Source organism: Thalassophryne amazonica, chromosome 13 (assembly GCF_902500255.1).
Source record: "Thalassophryne amazonica chromosome 13, fThaAma1.1, whole genome shotgun sequence".
Lineage (NCBI taxonomy): Eukaryota > Metazoa > Chordata > Actinopteri > Batrachoidiformes > Batrachoididae > Thalassophryne > Thalassophryne amazonica.
In genome coordinates, this window is record NC_047115.1 from 68,561,648 (window position 1) to 68,583,934 (window position 22,287).

The 22,287-nt window shown below is 40.4% G+C and overlaps 1 protein-coding gene across 1 annotated transcript in view; it reads right to left on the minus strand.

Moving 5' to 3' along the window:
• Positions 1 to 22,287, minus strand: part of LOC117523174 (tetratricopeptide repeat protein 27-like) — a 136,062-nt gene that overhangs the window by 87,120 nt on the left and 26,655 nt on the right. Inside the window, exon 3 of the mRNA XM_034184617.1 lies at positions 11,403 to 11,525. Coding sequence (XP_034040508.1) covers positions 11,403 to 11,525 — 123 coding nt within the window. The remainder of the gene's footprint in view (positions 1 to 11,402; positions 11,526 to 22,287) is intronic.

Genomic DNA, 22,287 nt, shown 5'->3' on the forward strand with positions numbered 1-22,287 from the left:
TACAACAAGTTTGAGACGAGCTTACTCTCGTGCACGATAGAGTGCCTGCAACTGCACGAATCAAAGTCATGCAAGTGTCAGGGGGCCACCTTTAGTGATTCACACACTTGCACGACCTGTGTCGTGAAGGAGAGTAAACTCGTCTTTAACGGGTGCAGACTGAACATGAGAGGGGTGCCGGCGCGTGCAATTACGCAAGGACAATTTTGAAATGTTAAAAAAATCCTTCATGCATAAATGTCTTGCTATGCGGCATGATCTAATCACCAACACGATGTGCAGCTCGTCGAGTAAAGAAGTGTACAGAGCGAGTGGTGACGTCGGTGGATTGCGCAGCTCATCTGAAGGATTATAACAAGATGTTAACAAAATGCTATCATAAATATACTTTAACAGCTGCAGACAAGAAGGAAAGAACACAACTGTTTTACCAAGCCATGACAATGTAAACATGACATAATTACCTTTTTAGACAGCTCCAAATGCTTTCTTCAGCTAGTTAGGCGCATGCAAAGGACTCCAGCTACAGTGCTCCTCTGTGATTCAGGAAACAATTAGAGCCGTTTTCATCAGCCAATTTGCAGAGACAATTATTAATCTGCCACGAAATAAGTATTTTATATACGCAGCATCCAGCACCGAGCACGTGGCAGGCGGTGGAACAAAGCACGGCGTCCAGCTGGGATCACAGCGTTTGAGATCGTCACAATGACAGGCATGCAAGTGCGTGAGTCAAAGTCATGCTTGTGTCAGGGGGCTTTGAGACCTGACTTGTGTGAAGCGCCTTGAGGCAAGATTGTTGTGATTTGGCGTGATATAAATGAAATAATATAAATAATAAAATGAAAAAAAAAAAAAAGAATAAATAACAATAAACTAAGAGATTGAGAAAAAAAATGGTAGTCAACAAGTAACCAACAAGAAATAGCTAAAGAGTAAATAAGTACCTTTGTTTGTTCAATGTGTATTTTTGGCATAGACTTTCACTGCCATTCAAGTGGAATTCCTTTTGTACTCACTTCCTGCCAATTCAAAGTTTAATTCCAGATACCCTAAGGCATGTCCTCAAAAAAAGAAGGCCAGGCCGAATGCGGCTCATGAAGCTACGGTTATCAACTCTGCTTCAGTCTAAGAACAACAGCAGACTGAAAGGTGCTGTTCTCTGACAAACATTCTGCTAATCACATTAAGAATCACAACATTTTGTAAATTTTCCTCCATTGGCATTTTTGGATTTAGTGGTGAGGATGTCTGGTGTGAGCAGGATTTACTCAAGAATTTTAACAGTTTCTGCAAATGGAGTTTTAAAACCAGTGCATCGTGCGAACGGAGGGGTTACATGAACAAATATCTACAGAAAAAAAATATATTTGCTGGTATTATGTAAAGATATCAATCAATCAATCAGTTTTATTTATATAGCGCCAAATCACAACAAACAGTTGCCCCAAGGCGCTTTATATTGTAAGGCAAGGCCATACAATAATTACGAAAAAACCCCAACGGTCAAAACGACCCCCTGTGAGCAAGCACTTGGCAACAGTGGGAAGGAAAAACTCCCTTTTAACAGGAAGAAACCTCCAGCAGAACCAGGCTCAGGGAGGGGCAGTCTTCTGCTGGGACTGGTTGGGGCTGAGGGAGAGAACCAGGAAAAAGACATGCTGTGGAGGGGAGCAGAGATCGATCACTAATGATTAAATGCAGAGTGGTGCATACAGAGCAAAAAGAGAAAGAAACAGTGCATCATGGGAACCCCCCAGCAGTCTACGTCTATAGCAGCATAACTAAGGGATGGTTCAGGGTCACCTGATCCAGCCCTAACTATAAGCTTTAGCAAAAAGGAAAGTTTTAAGCCTAATCTTAAAAGTAGAGAGGGTGTCTGTCTCCCTGATCTGAATTGGGAGCTGGTTCCACAGGACAGGAGCCTGAAAGCTGAAGGCTCTGCCTCCCATTCTACTCTTACAAACCCTAGGAACTACAAGTAAGCCTGCAGTCTGAGAGCGAAGCGCTCTATTGGGGTGATATGGTACTATGAGGTCCCTAAGATAAGATGGGACCTGATTATTCAAAACCTTATAAGTAAGAAGAAGAATTTTAAATTCTATTCTAGAATTAACAGGAAGCCAATGAAGAGAGGCCAATATGGGTGAGATATGCTCTCTCCTTCTAGTCACCGTTAGTACTCTAGCTGCAGCATTTTGAATTAACTGAAGGCTTTTCAGGGAACTTTTAGGACAACCTGATAATAATGAATTACAATAGTCCAGCCTAGAGGAAATAAATGCATAAATTAGTTTTTCAGCATTACTCTGAGACAAGACCTTTCTAATTTTAGAGATATTGTGTAAATGCAAAAAAGCAGTCCTACATATTTGTTTAATATGCGCATTGAATGACATATCCTGATCAAAAATGACTCCAAGATTTCTCACAGTATTACTAGAGGTCAGGGTAATGCCATCCAGAGTAAGGATCTGGTTAGACACCATGTTTCTAAGATTTGTGGGGCCAAGTACAATAACTTCAGTTTTATCTGAGTTTAAAAGCAGGAAATTAGAGGTCATCCATGTCTTTATGTCTGAAAGACAATCCTGCAGTTTAGCTAATTGGTGTGTGACCTCTGGCTTCATGGATAGATAAAGCTGGGTATCATCTGCGTAACAATGAAAATTTAAGCAATGCCGTCTAATAATACTGCCTAAGGGAAGCATGTATAAAGTGAATAAAATTGGTCCTAGCACAGAACCTTGTGGAACTCCATAATTAACCTTAGTCTGTGAAGAAGATTCCCCATTTACATGAACAAATTGTAATCTATTAGATAAATATGATTCAAACCACCGCAAAGCAGTGCCTTTAATACCTATGGCATGCTCTAATCTCTGTAATAAAATTTTATGGTCAACAGTATCAAAAGCAGCACTGAGGTCTAACAGAACAAGCACAGAGATGAGTCCACTGTCTGAGGCCATAAGAAGATCATTTGTAACCTTCACTAATGCTGTTTCTGTACTATGATGAGTTCTAAAACCTGACTGAAACTCTTCAAATAGACTTCCTCTGCAGATGATCAGTTAGCTGTTTTACAACTACCCTTTCAAGAATTTTTGAGAGAAAAGGAAGGTTGGAGACTGGCCTATAATTAGCTAAGATAGCTGGGTCAAGTGATGGCTTTTTAAGTAATGGTGTAATTACTGCCACCTTAAAAGCCTGTGGTACATAGCCAACTAATAAAGATAGATTGATCATATTTAAGATCGAAGCATTAAATAATGGTAGGGCTTCCTTGAGCAGCCTGGTAGGAATGGGGTCTAATAGACATGTTGATGGTTTGGATGAAGTAACTAATGAAAGTAACTCAGACAGAACAATCGGAGAGAAAGAGTCTAACCAAATACCGGCATCATTGAAAGCAGCCAAAGATAACGATACGTCTTTGGGATGGTTTTGAGTAATTTTTTCTCTAATAGTTAAAATTTTATTAGCAAAGAAAGTCATGAAGTCATTACTAGTTAAAGTTAAAGGAAAACTCGGCTCAATAGGGCTCTGACTCTTTGTCAGCCTGGCTACAGTGCTGAAAAGAAACCTGGGGTTGTTCTTATTTTCTTCAATTAGTGATGAGTAGTAAGATGTCCTAGCTTTATGGAGGGCTTTTTTTTATAGAGCAACAGACTCTTTTTCCAGGCTAAGTGAAGATCTTCTAAATTAGTGAGACGCCATTTCCTCTCCAACTTACGGGTTATCTGCTTTACGCTGCGAGTTTGTGAGTTATACCACGGAGTCAGGCACTTCTGATTTGAAGCTCTCTTTTTCAGAGGAGCTACAGCATCCAAAGTTGTCTTCAATGAGGATGTAAAACTACTGACGAGATACTCTATCTCACTTAAAGAGTTTAGGTAGCTACTCTGCACTGTGTTGGTATATGGCATTAGAGAACATAAAGAAGGAATCATATCCTTAAACCTAGTTACAGTGCTTTCTGAAAGACTTCTAGTGTAATGAATCTTATTCCCCACTGCTGGGTAGTCCATCAGAGTAAATGTAAATGTTATTAAGAAATTATCAGACAGAAGGGAGTTTTCAGGGAATACTGTTAAGTCTTCAATTTCCATACCATAAGTCAGAACAAGATCTAAGATATGATTAAAGTGGTGGGTGGACTCATTTACATTTTAAGCAAAGCCAATCGAGTCTAATAATAGATTAAATGCAGTGTTGAGGTTGTCATTCTCAGCATCTGTGTGGATGTTAAAATCACCCACTATAATTATCTTATCTGAGCTAAGCACTAAGTCAGACAAAAGGTCTGAAAATTCACAGAGAAACTCACAGTAACGACCAGGTGGACGATAGATAATAACAAATAAAACTGGTTTTTGGGACTTCCAATTAGGATGGACAAGACTAAGAGTCAAGCTTTCAAATGAATTAAAGCTCTGTCTGGGTTTTTGATTAATTAATAAGATGGAATAGAAGATTGCTGCTAATCCTCCACCTCGGCCCGTGCTACGAGCATTCTGGCAGTTAGTGTGACTCGGGGGTGTTGACTCATTTAAACTAACATATTCATCCTGCTGTAACCAGGTTTCTGTAAGGCAGAATAAATCAATGTGTTGATCAATTATTATATCATTTACTAACAGGGACTTAGAAGAGAGAGACCTAATGTTTAATAGACCACATTTAACTGTTTTAGTCTGTGGTGCAGTTGAAGGTGCTATATTATTTTTTCTTTTTGAATTTTTATGCTTAAATAGATTTTTGCTGGTTATTGGTGGTCTGGGAGCAGGCACCGTCTCTACAGGGATGGGGTAATGAGGGGATGGCAGGGGGAGAGAAGCTGCAGAGAGGTGTGTAAGACTACAACTCTGCTTCCTGGTCCCAACCCTGGATAGTCACGGTTTGGAGGATTTAAGAAAATTGGCCAGATTTCTAGAAATGAGAGCTGCTCCATCCAAAGTGGGATGGATGCCGTCTCTCCTAACAAGACCAGGTTTTCCCCAGAAGCTTTGCCAATGATCTATGAAGCCCACCTCATTTTTTGGACACCACTCAGACAGCCAGCAATTCAAGGAGAACATGCGGCTAAACATGTCACTCCCGGTCCGATTGGGGAGGGGCCCAGAGAAAACTACAGAGTCCGACATTGTTTTTGCAAAGTTACACACCGATTCAATGTTAATTTTAGTGACCTCCGATTGGCGTAACCGGGTGTCATTACTGCTGACGTGAATTACAATCTTACCAAATTTACGCTTAGCCTTAGCCAGCAGTTTCAAATTTCCTTCAATGTCACCTGCTCTGGTCCCCGGAAGACAATTGACTATGGTTGCTGGTGTCGCTAACTTCACAATTCTCAAAACCGAGTCGCCAATAACCAGAGTTTGATCCTCGGCGGGTGTGTCGTCGAGTGGGGAAAAATGGTTAGAAATGTGAACGGGTTGGTGGTGTACACGAGGCTTCTGTTTAGAACTACGCTTCCTCCTCACAGTCACCCAGTCGGCCTGCTTTCCCGGCTGCTCGGGATCTGCCAGAGGGAAACTAACGGCGGCTAAGCTACCTTGGTCCGCACCGACTACAGGAGCCTGGCTAGCTGTAGAATTTTCCACGGTGCGGAGCCGAGTCTCCAATTCGCCCAGCCTGGCCTCCAAAGCTACGAATAAGGTACACTTATTACAAGTACCATTACTGCTAAAGGAGGCCGAGGAATAACTAAACATTTCACACCCAGAGCAGAAAAGTGCAGGAGAGACAGGAGAAGCCGCCATGCTAAACCGGCTAAGAGCTAGTAGCTGCGCTAAGATAGCGGATTCCTAAAAACACACAAAGTGAATAATGTGTAAATAATTTAGAGGTGATTCAGCAGAGGGAGTGCTTTAGTTAAGGCACGTGAAGATTACACTGTGAAACAAATCATTATCTAGTTAACTAGATCAATCTAACTGCGCAGATTAAACAGCTAACAGATACAGCAAAACACCGCTGTGCTCCGGAACAGGAAGTGATACAATACCGAGAGTGAGAGCCAACCACCAGTAGAGGCAAGCAAGACCTCGCCATCCTGATATGCCGACAGAAGTCAGACTCTGTGAAGTAGATGTCAGTTTCTGTCGCCTGTCACCTGTTAAAAGCTGTGTTTTGTGGACAGGAGTTTGTATAACAGAAAGAAACAACAGCAACCGCTCTCCTTCAAAGAGCATGAAAATTGGTCTGGAGCAGATGACAATGACTTTCTGAAAATATTTTCAACAGCTCAGTGTGGCTGCAAACAAACAAACAAACAAAAAACGTGGAGCGCTCAGGCAAGATGAAAAAAATTCAAGTATCTGACTACCAATCAACTTTGGGAATACACTTACCAGCCTACAAATTAAGGTGAAATTAAGAATACTAGTGGCTCACCATATCGAGCAATGACTGCTGAAAAAGTCATGCACTCTTGATATAAAGCAGCTACTTATGCTTGCTGACGTATTAACAGTGCGTGCTTGAAGCTGCAGGTGTACATCTGTTAAATAATGTGAGTAAATGTGACTGTAATTTTAATCCTACTAAATCAATATTGATGTGCAGAAATATGTATGAAGGCTTTCTTTTATGGACAGCCCCGTAATATAAATGGTATCAATCAACAGTATATCCATGGTATCAAATGCAGCACTGAGATCTAACAGCACAAGAACCATAGTGGTGTCCGAATACATTGCAAGCAGAAGATCATTCACCACTTTAGTGAGAACCGTCTCTGTGGAATGATATTTTCTAAAAGCAGACTGCAGTGGCTCAAAGAGATTATTCTCAGCAAGATAGTCCACGAGCTGCCGTGACACCTCTTTTTCCAAAATTTTAGAGCAAAATGATAGATCTGATATCAGCTGAAAGTTTTTTACATACACTAGGGTCAAGATTAGGTTTTTAAGTAATGGTTTAATCACTGAAGTTTTGAAACATTTAGGACCAGATCCAGAAGTTAAAGAATAAGTGTGGGCCACAGGTCTTTAAACATTTTTTTGGTATAGCATCAAATAAACAGGTTGTGCTTTTTGTTGACATTACAAGTTTCGTCAGTATACCTAGAGAGATACTCTCAAATTCTGTAAATCTAGGTAATACCTCAGTAATGGCACCCACCTCAATAGTAGGGTGTAGTGGCTGGGTTAAGGCATGCTAGGATATGTTTAACCTAATGTTGTCTATTTTCATCTCAAAGTAATCCAGGAAACCTTGTGCTGTAAAAGAAAAGTGAACTACAGGTGGTTGTCCATGAATAAGTGTTGCCACCGTGTTGAACAAGAACTTTGAGTTATGCTTGTTTTTGTTGATCAAATCAGATTAATAGGTCTGCTTTGTAGCCAGTAATGCATGCTTATAGTCTAAGATAGCGTCATGCCACGCAAGGTGGAATACTTCTAATTTTGAACTATGCCATTTCTGTTCTAGACCTCTAGCCTTATGCTTGAGGTCATGCAGGTAATCACTGAACCAAGGTGACTGTGATTGGGGGGAGCTTGGTTTCAACACAGGTGGTGCAATCATGTCGAGTGTAGTTTTGAGCACTGAGTTTAAACTATCCACAAGACTGTCTACTGACTGGGTATTTGCCAAATGTGAAGCTAAGACATCAGGCAGTCTAGCTTTGAGTTCAGTCTTAGTTGAGGAGTTGATGCATTGCCGTAATGATATATAAGGTTGTTGTTCCACTAAACACAGCAGCAAAACTGTAAACTTAATAAGTGAGTGATCAGACACCACTGATGTAAGAGGCATGATGTCAATATTTGTGACAGCAATACCACGTGCGAGAACCAAGTCCAGTGTATTTCCACTAATGTGCGTCGAGTCCTGAATGCATTGCCGAAATCCTAATGCATCCACAATTTCCATAAATGATTTGCAAAGGGAATCAGAAGGCTTATTTATATGAACATTAAAGTCACCAATGATCAGAATGTTATCTGCACTAGTTGACAAGTTAGAGATGAATGCACCAAATTCATCTAATTCAGAATATGGGCCAGGAGGCCTATATACAGTGACAAAGCAATATGGCTAATATTTATTCTTCTTACCTTGGCGATGTGTAATATCCTGAGCAGAGCGGAGAATCAGATGTACAAACAAGTTATAATTGTGACCCCAAACAGCTAATAAGCCCAACCTAAATCAGAACAACACCCTTGTCTTGCTTTGCATCATGAGGGACGTGACTAAATGTATATGCTGGCGGGCAGGCTTCATTTAAAGGAAGGACAGCTGTAGGTTTAAGCCAGGTTTCACATAACCCAATCATATCTAAATGATGATCAATAATTAGATCATTAATTAACAATGATTTTGAGGATAGTGATCTTATGTTAGAGACCCAGACTAAGGACCTCAGTGGGGTTGACAGTTGAACTGTTTGGGTTTAGGGGTGGTTCCAAAGTAGCATATATAAGATGCCTAGAAGTAGGTTTAGGTTTGACATTCCACGCGAGTTGTAGGTAGCAGACAGGGGAGGTGATGATCCTTGGTTCAAATCCCAGCCTGACCAGAAAATCACTAAGGGCCCTTGGGCAAGGTCCTTAATCCCCTAGTTGCTTCCAGTGTGTAGCGAGCGCCTTGTATGGCAGCACCGTCACATCTGGATGAATGTGAGGCATTATTTGTAAAGCACTTTGAGCGTCTGATGCAGATGGAAAAGTGCTATATAAATTCTGTCCATTTACCATTTACAGGAAGTCTTTGATATTGCTGGAACAACCATTCAGCCATCCTCATCCAATGTAGTAATGGGTATTAAGTTTGCAAAGCATATCCCTCTATGATTTTATGGACACATCTACGGAAGCAGGCCACAGTCTCAACTTGTTGAATTTCCCTCCCTGGAAGATAAACTACACTACCACCATAGTGGATTTTCTGCACTAATTTCCCGCTAAGCTAATGGATTCCACACCCACATTTGTCTTAAGCCTTGCAGAGTCTCTAATCGCCTGCTCTGTGGCCTGCTGTAAATTCCTAATGTTACCCTCCCTGCAGAGCTCTATCTATGTTTGCAGACAAGATGGCAGCACCTTCCCCAGTAGGGTGGAGGCCGTCTGGCATCAACAAGCCACGGCAGCCCAAGAACGAAGGCCAGTTATCAATAAAGCTAAAGCCTTGCAGTCTTCAAAATTGCGCCAGCCACCTATTTAATGATGTCAGCCTGCTAAACGCCTTATCCGTACCCCGGGAGGGGAGGGGACTAGACACTATTAATCAATGCCGACACATCTTTCTGGCAAGGTCACAAGTCCTCTCTATGTCCATTTTTGTGACCTCTGAGTGCTTCTTCCTGACATCATTGGTGCCGACATGAATAACTATGTGACTCTATCTCATGTCATGTTCCTTAGTCTGTCTTCCCTTCTGCAGCAACAGCACCCTAAGATGGGATGCAATGTCGGGAGCTCTGGCCCCAGGAATACATTTAACGTCAGCCAGCATCTGTAACCTGACTTTGCGGGTGATAGAATCCCTGATCACTAAAGTCCGGCGTTTCGGTCTGGAGACAGGAGTGGAAGTCACTTGTGGGCTCAGAGAATTCACATCAGGCAAATCCAAGGGGGAGAACCGATTCACAGTTCACAGTGGCGAGTGTGATCGCATTACCACAACCGGGCACCAAGCCCTACGGGGCTTCGTCCACCTAGCCACAGTCCGAAAGCCGTTCTCCACAGCCAGCGTTTCCAGGATGATGATAATGGGCACGTTAGCTGGCCCGACACTAACCTCATCTGGAGTGCCCATAACCTCTAACTCCACTGAGCTAAGAAGTTGTTTTAACTTACGGACACGGCTCTCTAAAAGAGCCACCCTATCTTCCAACATCACGCAGGATTTATGGAGGGTCTAAATTAGTGTACTTGTGCACTAGGAAATTCAAAAGTGTAGCCAAGCAAGCACGAGCTAACTAATAATAAATAAGTCAACCACTCCTAAGGCTCACACAGGATTCATACAGATGTAAGTAGATGAGTTCAAATTCACATCAGTTACACTGAAAAAGTAGCAGAAGTATTAGACTTGTAGGAACAGTAAACAGTAAAAAAAAAAAAACCTACGAGTAAACCACTCCTAAGATTAACACAAGAGTAAAGTACTAAACTAAAATTCACAACAGTTACACAAAAAATCTAACAGAAGTATTAAAGAGATGGGGGTCGAACTAGCTAACGCAAGCTAACCGCTAGTGAAAATGCTAGCCACTCCTAAGATTTACACAGGAGTAAAATAATGACCTAAAATTCACAGCAGTTACACTGAAAAACTAACAGAAGTATTAAACAGGTTAAAAAACAGCTATAAAAGTAACGTGGGGGGGGTGAACTTAGCTAACAAACGCTAGCCGCTAGTGAATGCTAACCACTACCGATTCACAACAGGACTGTAGTTAAATAAGATTCAGAGTAGATACACTTAACAACCAGAAGAGTGCTAAACAGAAATAAAAGAAAAGTATACAACCGTGTAAAGTTCGGAAGAGCGCCACAGCAGCAAACAATCCACTGGAAGCCACTCCTTAATCTGATCTGTTAAGACTACGAACACCCAGATGTGACCGTGTAATGATGTGGATTTGGTGAATCGGGATGAAATTTTTGAACAGCTCAAAAATATCACCCCAATTTCAAAACTGGTGCAGATGATGGCCATAACTACTGCATATACTAAGTTTATTCAAGATCGACAAACAATGTACGAAGGAGTTATTGTGATGCTTCAAAATGTGCCCTGTTTACTTTTCGGGATGAAATGGTGTCCTGTGGAATAAAGGTGTTCGTTTGTGGCTCTTCTAGTACATGTAACTATAGAGGCCAGTGGTGGTGGTGGTGGCGGTTGGGGGGGGGGGGGGGGGGGGGGCTTTTCAGACTCACTGTGGTGAAACAAAATGAAAACATCAAACAATCCCTTCCAGCTTCCTGCCAAAATTAAGTGCCAACTTTGACTAGGCCTAATGTGTTCATATGGAATTACAAAAATCACAAAACTCACAGCATGTAAGGAAATAAAACAAAACAAAAAACAAACAAACAAAAAAAAAAAACAGGCCTGATAGTGCAAGTAAGTCGTATCAGTGTATTCTGACACAAGCAGCACATCTGCAGAAATGAGGAAATCACACAAAATAAAGCCTGAATGAAAAGAAAGAAGACTCAATTTTAATGGACTGTAATTGTGATCATCTTAAGCAAACATTGCCAAGAAAGAAGGAAAAAATGGGAATACCTTTCATGCCTTAGTTTAATAAAGGTTTGGTATTTACTGCTTTATCCATCATATGATTCTTCATCTGTTTACCAAGATGTCTGGAAAAACTATTTAAAAAAAATTAAAATGTAACATATATGGACTTTGGTGTATTTCATGTGTACCAGTACCTTGCCATGTTGGCCCAGCCTCTCATAACAGATAACTGCATCCTCCCACAGCTGCAGCTTTTCATAAATAAGTAGAGCAGAACTGGTACAGCCGAGGTCTGTGAGCAGACTGGCCAGTTGTTTCTGTAAAGAAGAAAAACAGTGAGAGAACAAACCTGTGGTGCTCAGTCACAACCTGCAACATTGAGTCCAAATTAATAGCAAAAACAAGTCATAGAATTGTTTTTCCAAAATCCAACCATCTGACTGTGCCTGTGTGTGCAGCACAAACAATCTTTTGAAAATGTATGTGAGCTCCAGAAAGAGCAGCACATTCCTGTACAATTAAAGGAAAAATCCAACAAAATGTCTCATCTTTACATCTAGGGTCACCACAAACTAGAGGTCGTCTCGGGTCTACAAGCTTTAAACTGAGCCAAATTGACTCATAGATCTCAAAGGTGCATAAATGGTTTCACATCTTTCATCCCCTGGCGGTGTGGGATTACCACAGCAGCTCCGGTGTTGAGCCACATTGGAATTTGATACAAGTTTTACACAAGATTCCCTTCCTGAGGCAACTCCAGTTCCACATAGAGTTGGGTCAGCTCCTGTTGTCCACGACCATCTTAGATACTGCATAAGGTTTTTAAAGGACATGTTGCACAGAATTCATCGCAACTCAGATTTTGGCCATTAGAGGTCATGTGATGATTTACTGCTATTAATTTGTGCACTTGCATGAACAGTCTGTAACCATATGGCAATCAAACTAAAAAGCTACAGAGACTGCCAAAAACAAAGTATCCGTTAGTATTCATTTTTCCGGGTGTTTACGATAGCATTCACACCACTCTGCGCAAACACCCCATTAAGAATGGAGCTGCAGATTAATTGCAAAGTTTACATAAGTGTGATTTCGTGTTATGATGACTCATTTTAAAGTGATTAGTGTGTTAATTTCAATGCAGTAACAGTAAAAAAAAAAAAAAAAAAAAACAAATTTAAGAGTTGTGGGTTACAACTGTGAGCTGGGAGAAAGTCCAAATCTCCTGAAAATTTATTCCCAACTTTTTCCAAGCATCTGCTTATAGGTCCAGTGATCTGAATGAATGCTGAGCCATCATTTTCATATGAATGGTCAGTAGTTTCATGATCTGATGCAACGGTCCGCTATTGTGCCATTTTTGCATTTGCATGGAACTGACATCACCTACCAACAAACGCAGAGAAATGTACCTGTTCACTCACCAAACATGAGGTTTAATTAGCAATAAAGTCTGTCAGTGACCACTAATTGTGACCACCTGTGCACCGATAGACTTACAAACACAAATACTTTGGTGTTGTGATGTTGATTGGCACATTTTATAATGTATGACATGCCCATTAATTTGAATGAGATCATCAACACCAAAACAGCACATGTTTTTGGGGTAGGGTAATCAGGTGTCAGAGCTGTGAAAACCAGCAGCTTTGGTCCTTTGCAGACCAGGAAAGATTGACTGGTGTTGACTGGTTGGATGATGCTTTTTAACCCTCTGAGGTTGATGGATGCACCCGCAGGTCCAACTCTCATTTTTACATCAGCCAAGGACGTAATAAAATCATTGGCGTTTATTTATTTGCCTGTCTGTCTGTTAACAAGATTATGTCAAAACTATGGATTTTGACAAAATGTTCACCACAGATGGATATTAGGCCAAGAAAGACTCTGTTAACCTTTGGAAGCGATCCGGATCCAGATCCTGGATTAAGTTGCATTTTATATAGGCTTTGAAAGATTAGTGTCAGCAGGATTACGTCAAAACTACTGCACCAACTTTGCACCACAGATACATATTAGGCCATGAAAAACTTCATTAAATTTTGGAGGTGATCCGGATCCAAATCTGGATTCTGGCTCAAGTTTCACATTATATACGCTTTGAAGGATTACATCAAAACTAGCACACAGAGTCTCACCAAATCTGCACGACAGATATTTATTAGGCCATGGAAGACTGTCTTAAATTTTGGATTTTTTTTTTTCCTGGTGCTGTTAAAAGCTTGCATGGACTGGATGTTGGGCAGGGTTGTGAAAACAAGCAGATTAAAGGGAACTCAACTCCCACACTGCTGTACAATTTGTTGTGCAAAAGCATCCGGCTTTGAACCGCTTGATGCCACGCTATATAAAATAATCATTTCATAGCCAAAGACGTATTTGCTCTCAGAATTTGGTTGATGAAACCATTCTCTCATCACTCCCAGAATCACAGAGAAATTATCTACAGCAGCATGTTGTCTTGTGCACATTGTGCGGTGGAGAACACATTTGGAATAGTCTCAAAGGTAATTATTTCTAATATTTATATTGTAATTGATTAGTAAAACACTTGCATTTTCATTCCTTCTTATGATTTAGATAATGTATCTGTAAAATTATGTTTATTATGGATGTAGCATCTCAACATAAATGTTCAGATGCCCTGCATACAAAGACACACAGTGGCATGCAATGTTTTCAAATATGTTGTGCAATGTTCGCGACTAGTTCATGAAATTAATGTGAGCCAGAAGTTTTGAACATTTCAAAATTTTCTTGGCACGCAGATACACACAGTTCACGCATAGATTACAACAGTTTAGGAAGACTTTACTCACTGGGATGCAAGATTGCGTGTCAGTGCAGAGGTCAAATTCATGCAAGAGCCATGGTGTCTTAAGTGGCTATATTGGTGAGGAAAAGATGAGAGGCCTCAACTTCAATGGATGGCCTGAGAAGCTGAGTGAAAAAAACAGGAAGTCTGGTTTTGCGTTTGTCTTGGATCTACAGCAACATTCGGCATTACACTGACTTCCTGGACATGGCCATCAGAAATGTATCTGTATGTGATGAAAGTGTTACCTTATCTTATCAGTGATGTTTATATTTCTGGGACGTTTGGCCTTTGAGATTGAGAGACACTTGGGTCATGAGATCAGTGATCAGCATCATGACTCAGTGTTTGACAACACAGATACCATTAGAGGAGAAAGATGGTTCAAGTTTCGGGGGGGGCTGTGGTACTCCATATCTTACTTTATGGTTGCGAGATATGGTCACCAGACCAGTGACCGAAGGTAACAATTGGATATTTTTGAAAGGTCCCTTCAGAGGATCCTTGCATACCACTGCACAAGTGTCAAATGAAAGGTTACTTGCTCAGATGAGGAGGACCACTTGCATTCTGAGGGACAATCAGCTATATTTTGGCTATGTGGTGTGTTCTTTGGGCATGTTCCAGCTTGCATGCACTTCAGCATGGAACAACCCAGCAACTGGAAAAGGTCAAAAGGACACCCACATCTCGCCTGCCAGTAGCAGATAGAAGGCTACTTTCTAGACGTGGGCATGAAGCAGTTGTCTCCCTGTTGACATCCAGGATTGAAGGCTGTTCAGTTTTGAGGCGATACCTGTGCTGATGGTCAGTGGTGTGAAATGTGTAAACCCATCATTATGTCAAGGACAAAAACACAGTTTCTCTGCAAGTGTGAAAACAGGCACTAAAGATCCACAAACCATCCCCCAGCCTTCAGTGCGTTGCTGCATGCATGCCATGGCTCTCCAATGGAGAGAAAATGCATCACAGCACAAGCTACAGTCCTCTGCCTCAGCCCACTTTCAAGTCCCCAGGCAGCAATTGGGACGCCTCAATTCCAGCTTTATTGTCGTTATCAGTTATTACACACCGCTGAGGTGATGTCTACTCCCCAAATGATCTCTCTCCCCATCTGTCTGCCCCCCCCACCCCCCCCCCCCACCCTCCCTCCTTTACTCTTACTTACTCGTACTCTTTGTATCTGGAGTAATTCTGCTTTTTCCTTTCTATCCCACCCTTGTCTGAGCTTTTTTGGAGCACAAGTCTTAATGTTTTTTTTTTTTAATTTACAAAATTTATTTACAAATATTTCAAAGAAAGACATTTTATTTACATTTCAGAAAGTATGCATTTGAGGAACCTTTCTTGAAATTTGTAAAAAGGATGTCCCAAGAAGCTACCTTAGCTTATAAAAGGAGTCCTAAGCACAAGCTATATTACAATACAACAGTAAAAGAAAAAAAAAAAAAAACACCCACCACCCCAACCCCTATGGATGCATTAAGCACTCCCACACACACATTCATACAGTCCCACATTATCTGGAAATGATATTGCACTTATCCCATCAACTAATCTCATACTGATTTTTGCAGTCATATTCACAAAGGTACATCATCAAACACATTAGATTATTTGCGGCAGCAATTTTTCTTACATTTACAGTCATGACAGAGGCATTAAAAAACAAGGTACAAAGACATTTAAGTATAATACATTTGAATTTCATTGTTGTGTACATTATATACACATTGTTTTGTATTATTTGCTATTAGGGTCTAGCCTGAGCATAATGTAGCAACAAGCCATTTTTCAAAAGTTTCTTAAATATATTTAACAATACTGAGTTTTGTATTGTATCGTCAATTGCATTCCAGATCTGTGGACCTTTGCATGTAATGCTAAAATTAGTACATTTCAGTTTACGCTTTTTGCCCTTCACCTGATTTTTTCTTCTTGTGTTATATTCATGAGTTGGACAAGTAATTGGGATCAGTTGGCAAAGTCTTTCATTTCGCTTATATACTACATTATACATCACGCATGTGTTCTGAAATATGTTGCTCTCAGTTAGCTTCAGAAGCTTAAGCCCATAAAAGAGAGGATTAGAGGGAGCATTATATTCGGACCAGGTTATAACACGAATCACTTTCTTTTGCAAAGCAATCAATTTATTGAGATAACTAGGATATGTGTTACACCATATAATATTGCAGTAATTCAAATGTGGTTCAAATAAAGTTTGATAAAGTGTTATAAGAGCTTTGAGAGGGAGATAATGTCGAATTTTATAGAATAATCCAACGTATTTCGATAACTTGTCAATTCAATTTGTTTTTTAAAATATAAAAATTAATCAATATATATACCTAAAAATTTTATGTACTGTACTCTTTCAATGCCAATTCCATTAATCTCTATCTGTACATTTTCAATATTTATCCGAGATCTGTTAGAACGGAACATAATGTAGTGAGTTTTATTAATGTTTAAAGATAGCTTATTGCATTTGAGCCAAATGTCCACTTTAGTTAATTCTTCATTAACTGTGTTTTGGAGAAACTGAAGATTTTTATGTGATAAAAAAATATTTGTGTCATCTGCAAAAATAATTTTGTGTAATATATCTGATGATTTTAGTCGTTTGTGTAAATAATAAAAAGAGAAGAGGACCTAATATGGATCCCTGTGGAACACCACATTTTGTTTTGTATTGCAATTTACTGCTATGTATCTGTACGTAATGCTCCCTTTCAGACAGATAGCTTCTGAACCAATTGAGCGCAATACCTCTGACACCATAATGCTCAAGTTTCCCCAATAAGATGTTAAAATCTATAGTGTCAAATGCTTTTGATAAATCAAGAAATATCCCCACTCCACATTCACCTTTATCTATAGCATCATATATTTGGTCTATAAGATCAAGAATGGCCATACATGTTCTCTTTTTCCTGAAGCCATACTGAGATGTGGTGAGTATGTGCAATTTGTCCAAATATTCACTTAATCTATTGTAAACAATTCTCTCAAATACTTTGGAGAGAGTAGGCAATACAGATATTGGACGATAATTATGCATATTATTTTTGTCCCCAGTTTTATATACTGGGATGACTTTTGCTATTTTAATTTTTTTTTTTTTTAGGTACAACACCATGTATTAAGGACAAATTTATACAATAGGCAAGTGGTTCAATAATTTCATGAGCCACATATTTTATAATTTTACTACAAATACCATCCGTCCCTTCAATGCACGAACGTTTCAGTCCCATTATGATTTTAAGGACTTCAGCTTCATCAGTTGGTTTAGAATAGTTACCTTTCAGATACAAGTGATATGTAGCACCCCCTGGTGGCCTTATAATATTTGATAGCGATTCTCCTATGGAATTGAAGTAATTGTTGAAGCTGTTGGCAAGATCTTCATTTGCCTGTTTGCATTTGGTGTCAGGAAGGACAGTTTTTTTTTTTTTACCCTGGCTGAGAACTTTATTTAGTACTTTCCAGCATTGCTTTTGGTCACCATGGGCAGCCTTCAAATCTTGTGAATTTTGATTTCTCGGACTTAATCTTATCAAGTTAGTCAGTTTATTTTTATATTTACGATACCTGTCTTTGTTTTCAGCAGTTGGCTTCTTAATAGAGAGTTTAAAAAGCTTATTTTTTGTTTTGATGGATTTCAGGATGCCCTTGGTGATCCATTTTTCCTGTTTACCAGAGAGTATTTTGTTTACTTTTTCAGGTATAGTTTTGCTTATACTGTCAGATATCTCTTGTAGAAGTGTATTATAGGCATCATCTGGAGTATTACAATGGTAAACAGAATTCCATACTTTTGCTTTAAGATGATCTTTGAGTGAGCTCAAATTTTTTTCAGATAATACTTTAGCTTTTGTCTTTTGTCAGAGATATCCGACAGTATAACACCCGAGTCAAAGCGATTGTTCTGTATATTTGTAATGACATTATCAATGATTGATTTACTGGATTCGGTTTTCTTGATTGATTTCAAGATATTTTATAAAAATGCTCCCAGAATCCCTTGTACAGTTATTTAAAGTGTGCCGGAGAGAGCTGCAGATCTGCTGCTTCAAGTAGTCATGGATGACTATCCTTAAATCTCTTCAAGTGAAAAAATGTCATTGCACCAGTGTTTACGTGTATGTATAAAAGAAAAATGCTACTTTTACTCAATCAGGCAAGTTAGCTTAAAAAAAACCCCTACATATTAATTTTCTTTTGTGGTACTGCTGCCCTTGCTGTCTCACTAACTCAGTGCGCCTGTTGTTGCACAGCTGCTGCTGCCTGGGCAATCACAGCCCCACTTAAGGCACTCTCCACTGAAGGTGTTTGCTAGATTGTATTCATTCCCTTGTGGTTGATTTCTCTGGTATTTTTTTTTTTTTTTTTTTTTCGGACTCCCTGGTTTTCTAAACTCTGCCCTTGACCTTTGACTCTGTGTTGTGACCTCAGTATCTGCTTAGACCTTTGGTGTTGCCTGCCTTTGTTTGGATTCCCTAGTTCTGACCTCTAACTTGACTACCGACTGCCACACCCTGCCTGCCTTCCCGCCCGTCCTAAGTCGGTCACTCTAATCTTTAAGTCTAATTACAGTCAAGAGGAGTATTGTTGACTATGGAACTGTCTACCAGGCGGAACACTGGTGAAAAGGAGTAACATTGCCATGCTTGCCACTCTGTTGTTGAGGCCCTGTGAATACCCAGTTTGTGATAATCATTTCCTGTACACAGGCTCACTAATCACTTGTTCTCCTGGAAGCATGACTCAGACCTCAGCAGTCCTTGCCTGTCTGATCGCTGCCTTCACATTTCAAGTCCGTCCGAACCTAGTCAATAAATCCAGGGCACAAGCAATTGGATTAAAATCCATTTTAATCCTATTCCTTGTGTTTTGTGTGTTGCCTTGGGGTTCACCTTGTGAAACCATAATAGTACAGTCTAGCCAATATGAACTCTGCATATAAAGACGCCATCCAGAAGGCCTTACTCAGTCAGGGACCCCTGGTAGGTCAAAAAGAACTACCCATCAGAGAGGTTATGGGTGCTAACCAGCTTAGATCGCAGATGGAGAGGACTTTGGAGAACCTTGCTCATTCTACTTCCGATAATCTGCTTCCAGAGTCAACTGCTGACACACCTCCCCCGCCACCAGTCTTTCCATCCCGTGAACCACACCTCCCGCTCCCAGAACAACACAGTGGGGATCTTGGCAAATTAGAGCCTTCCTGCTTTAGTGTTCACCTCTACTGGTGGTTGGCTCTCACTGCGGTATTGTATCACTTCCTGTTCCGGAGCACAGCGATGTTTTTCTGTATCTGTTAGCTGTTTAATCTGCGCAGTTAGATTGATCTAGTTATCTAGATTACGATTTGTTTCCCAGTGTAATCTTTACGTGCCTTAACTAAAGCACTCCTTCTGCTGAATCACCTCTAAATTATTTACACATTATTCACTTTGCGTGTTTTTAGGAATCCGCTAGCTTAGCGTAGCTACTAGCTCTTAGCCGATTTAGCATGGCGGCTTCTCCTGTCTCTCCCGCACTTTTCTGCTCTGGGTGTGAAATGTTTAGTTATTCCTCGGCCTCCTTTAGCAGTAACGGTACTTGTAATAAGTGTAGCTTATTCGTAGCTTTGGAGGCCAGGCTGGGCGAATTGGAGACTCGGCTCCGCACCGTGGAAAATTCTACAGCTAGCCAGGCCCCTGTAGTCGGTGCGGACCAAGGTAGCTTAGCCGCCGTTAGTTCCCCCCTGGCAGATCCCGAGCAGCCGGGAAAGCAGGCTGACTGGGTGACTGTGAGGAGGAAGCGTAGCCCTAAACAGAAGCCCCGTGTACACCGCCAACCCGTTCACATTTCTAACCGTTTTTCCCCACTCGACGACACACCCGCCGAGGATCAAACTCTGGTTATTGGCGACTGTTTTGAGAAATGTGAAGTTAGCGACACCAGCAACCATAGTCAATTGTCTTCCGGGGGCCAGAGCAGGCGACATTGAAGGAAATTTGAAACTGCTGGCTAAGGCTAAGCGTAAATTTGGTAAGATTGTAATTCACGTCGGCAGTAATGACACCCGGTTACGCCAATCGGAGGTCACTAAAATTAACATTAAATCGGTGTGTAACTTTGCAAAAACAATGTCGGACTCTGTAGTTTTCTCTGGGCCCCTCCCCAATCGGACCGGGAGTGACATGTTTAGCCGCATGTTCTCCTTGAATTGCTGGCTGTCTGAGTGGTGTCCAAAAAATGAGGTGGGCTTCATAGATAATTGGCAAAGCTTCTGGGGAAAACCTGGTCTTGTTAGGAGAGACGGCATCCATCCCACTTTGGATGGAGCAGCTCTCATTTCTAGAAATCTGGCCAATTTTCTTAAATCCTCCAAACCGTGACTATCCAGGGTTGGGACCAGGAAGCAGAGTTGTAGTCTTACACACCTCTCTGCAGCTTCTCTCCCCCTGCCATCCCCTCATTACCCCATCCCCGTAGAGACGGTGCCTGCTCCCAGACTACCAATAACCAGCAAAAATCTATTTAAGCATAAAAATTCAAAAAGAAAAAATAATATAGCACCTTCAACTGCACCACAGACTAAAACAGTTAAATGTGGTTTATTAAACATTAGGTCTCTCTCTTCTAAGTCCCTGTTGGTAAATGATATAATAATTGATCAACATATTGATTTATTCTGCCTAACAGAAACCTGGTTACAGCAGGATGAATATGTTAGTTTAAATGAGTCAACACCCCCGAGTCACACTAACTGTCAGAATGCTCGTAGCACGGGCCGGGGCTGGAGGATTAGCAGCAATCTTCCATTCCAGCTTATTAATTAATCAAAAACCCAGACAGAGCTTTAATTCATTTGAAAGCTTGTCTCTTAGTCTTGTCCATCCAAATTGGAAGTCCCAAAAACCAGTTTTATTTGTTATTATCTATCGTCCACCTGGTCGTTACTGTGAGTTTCTCTGTGAATTTTCAGACCTTTTGTCTGACTTAGTGCTTAGCTCAGATAAGATAATTATAGTGGGCGATTTTAACATCCACACAGATGCTGAGAATGACAGCCTCAACACTGCATTTAATCTATTATTAGACTCTATTGGCTTTGCTCAAAAAGTAAATGAGTCCACCCACCACTTTAATCATATCTTAGATCTTGTTCTGACTTATGGTATGGAAATAGAAGACTTAACAGTATTCCCTGAAAACTCCCTTCTGTCTGATCATTTCTTAATAACATTTACATTTACTCTGATGGACTACCCAGCAGTGGGGAATAAGTTTCATTACACTAGAAGTCTTTCAGAAAGCGCTGTAACTAGGTTTAAGGATATGATTCCTTCTTTATGTTCTCTAATGCCATATAACAACACAGTGCAGAGTAGCTACCTAAACTCTGTAAGGGAGATAGAGTATCTCGTCAATAGTTTTACATCCTCATTGAAGACAACTTTGGATGCTGTAGCTCCTCTGAAAAAGAGAGCTTTAAATCAGAAGTGTCTGACTCCGTGGTATAACTCTCAAACTCGTAGCTTAAAGTAGATAACCCGTAAGTTGGAGAGGAAATGGCGTCTCACTAATTTAGAAGATCTTCACTTAGCCTGGAAAAAGAGTCTGTTGCTCTATAAAAAAGCCCTCCGTAAAGCTAGGACATCTTTCTACTCATCACTAATTGAAGAAAATAAGAACAACCCCAGGTTTCTTTTCAGCACTGTAACCAGGCTGACAAAGAGTCTGAGCTCTATTGAGCTGAGTATTCCATTAACTTTAACTAGTAATGACTTCATGACTTTCTTTGCTAACAAAATTTTAACTATTTTGTAAAAATTACTCATAACCATCCCAAAGACGTATCGTTATCTTTGGCTGCTTTCAGTGATGCCGGTATTTGGTTAGACTCTTTCTCTCCGATTGTTCTGTCTGAGTTATTTTCATTAGTTACTTCATCCAAACCATCAACATGTTTATTAGACCCCATTCCTACCAGGCTGCTCAAGGAAGCCCTACCATTATTTAATGCTTCGATCTTAAATATGATCAATCTATCTTTGTTAGTTGGCTATGTACCACAGGCTTTTAAGGTGGCAGTAATTAAACCATTACTTAAAAAGCCATCACTTGACCCAGCTATCTTAGCTAATTATAGGCCAATCTCCAACCTTCCTTTTCTCTCAAAAATTCTTGAAAGGGTAGTTGTAAAACAGCTAACTGATCATCTGCAGAGGAATGGTCTATTTGAAGAGTTTCAGTCAGGTTTTAGA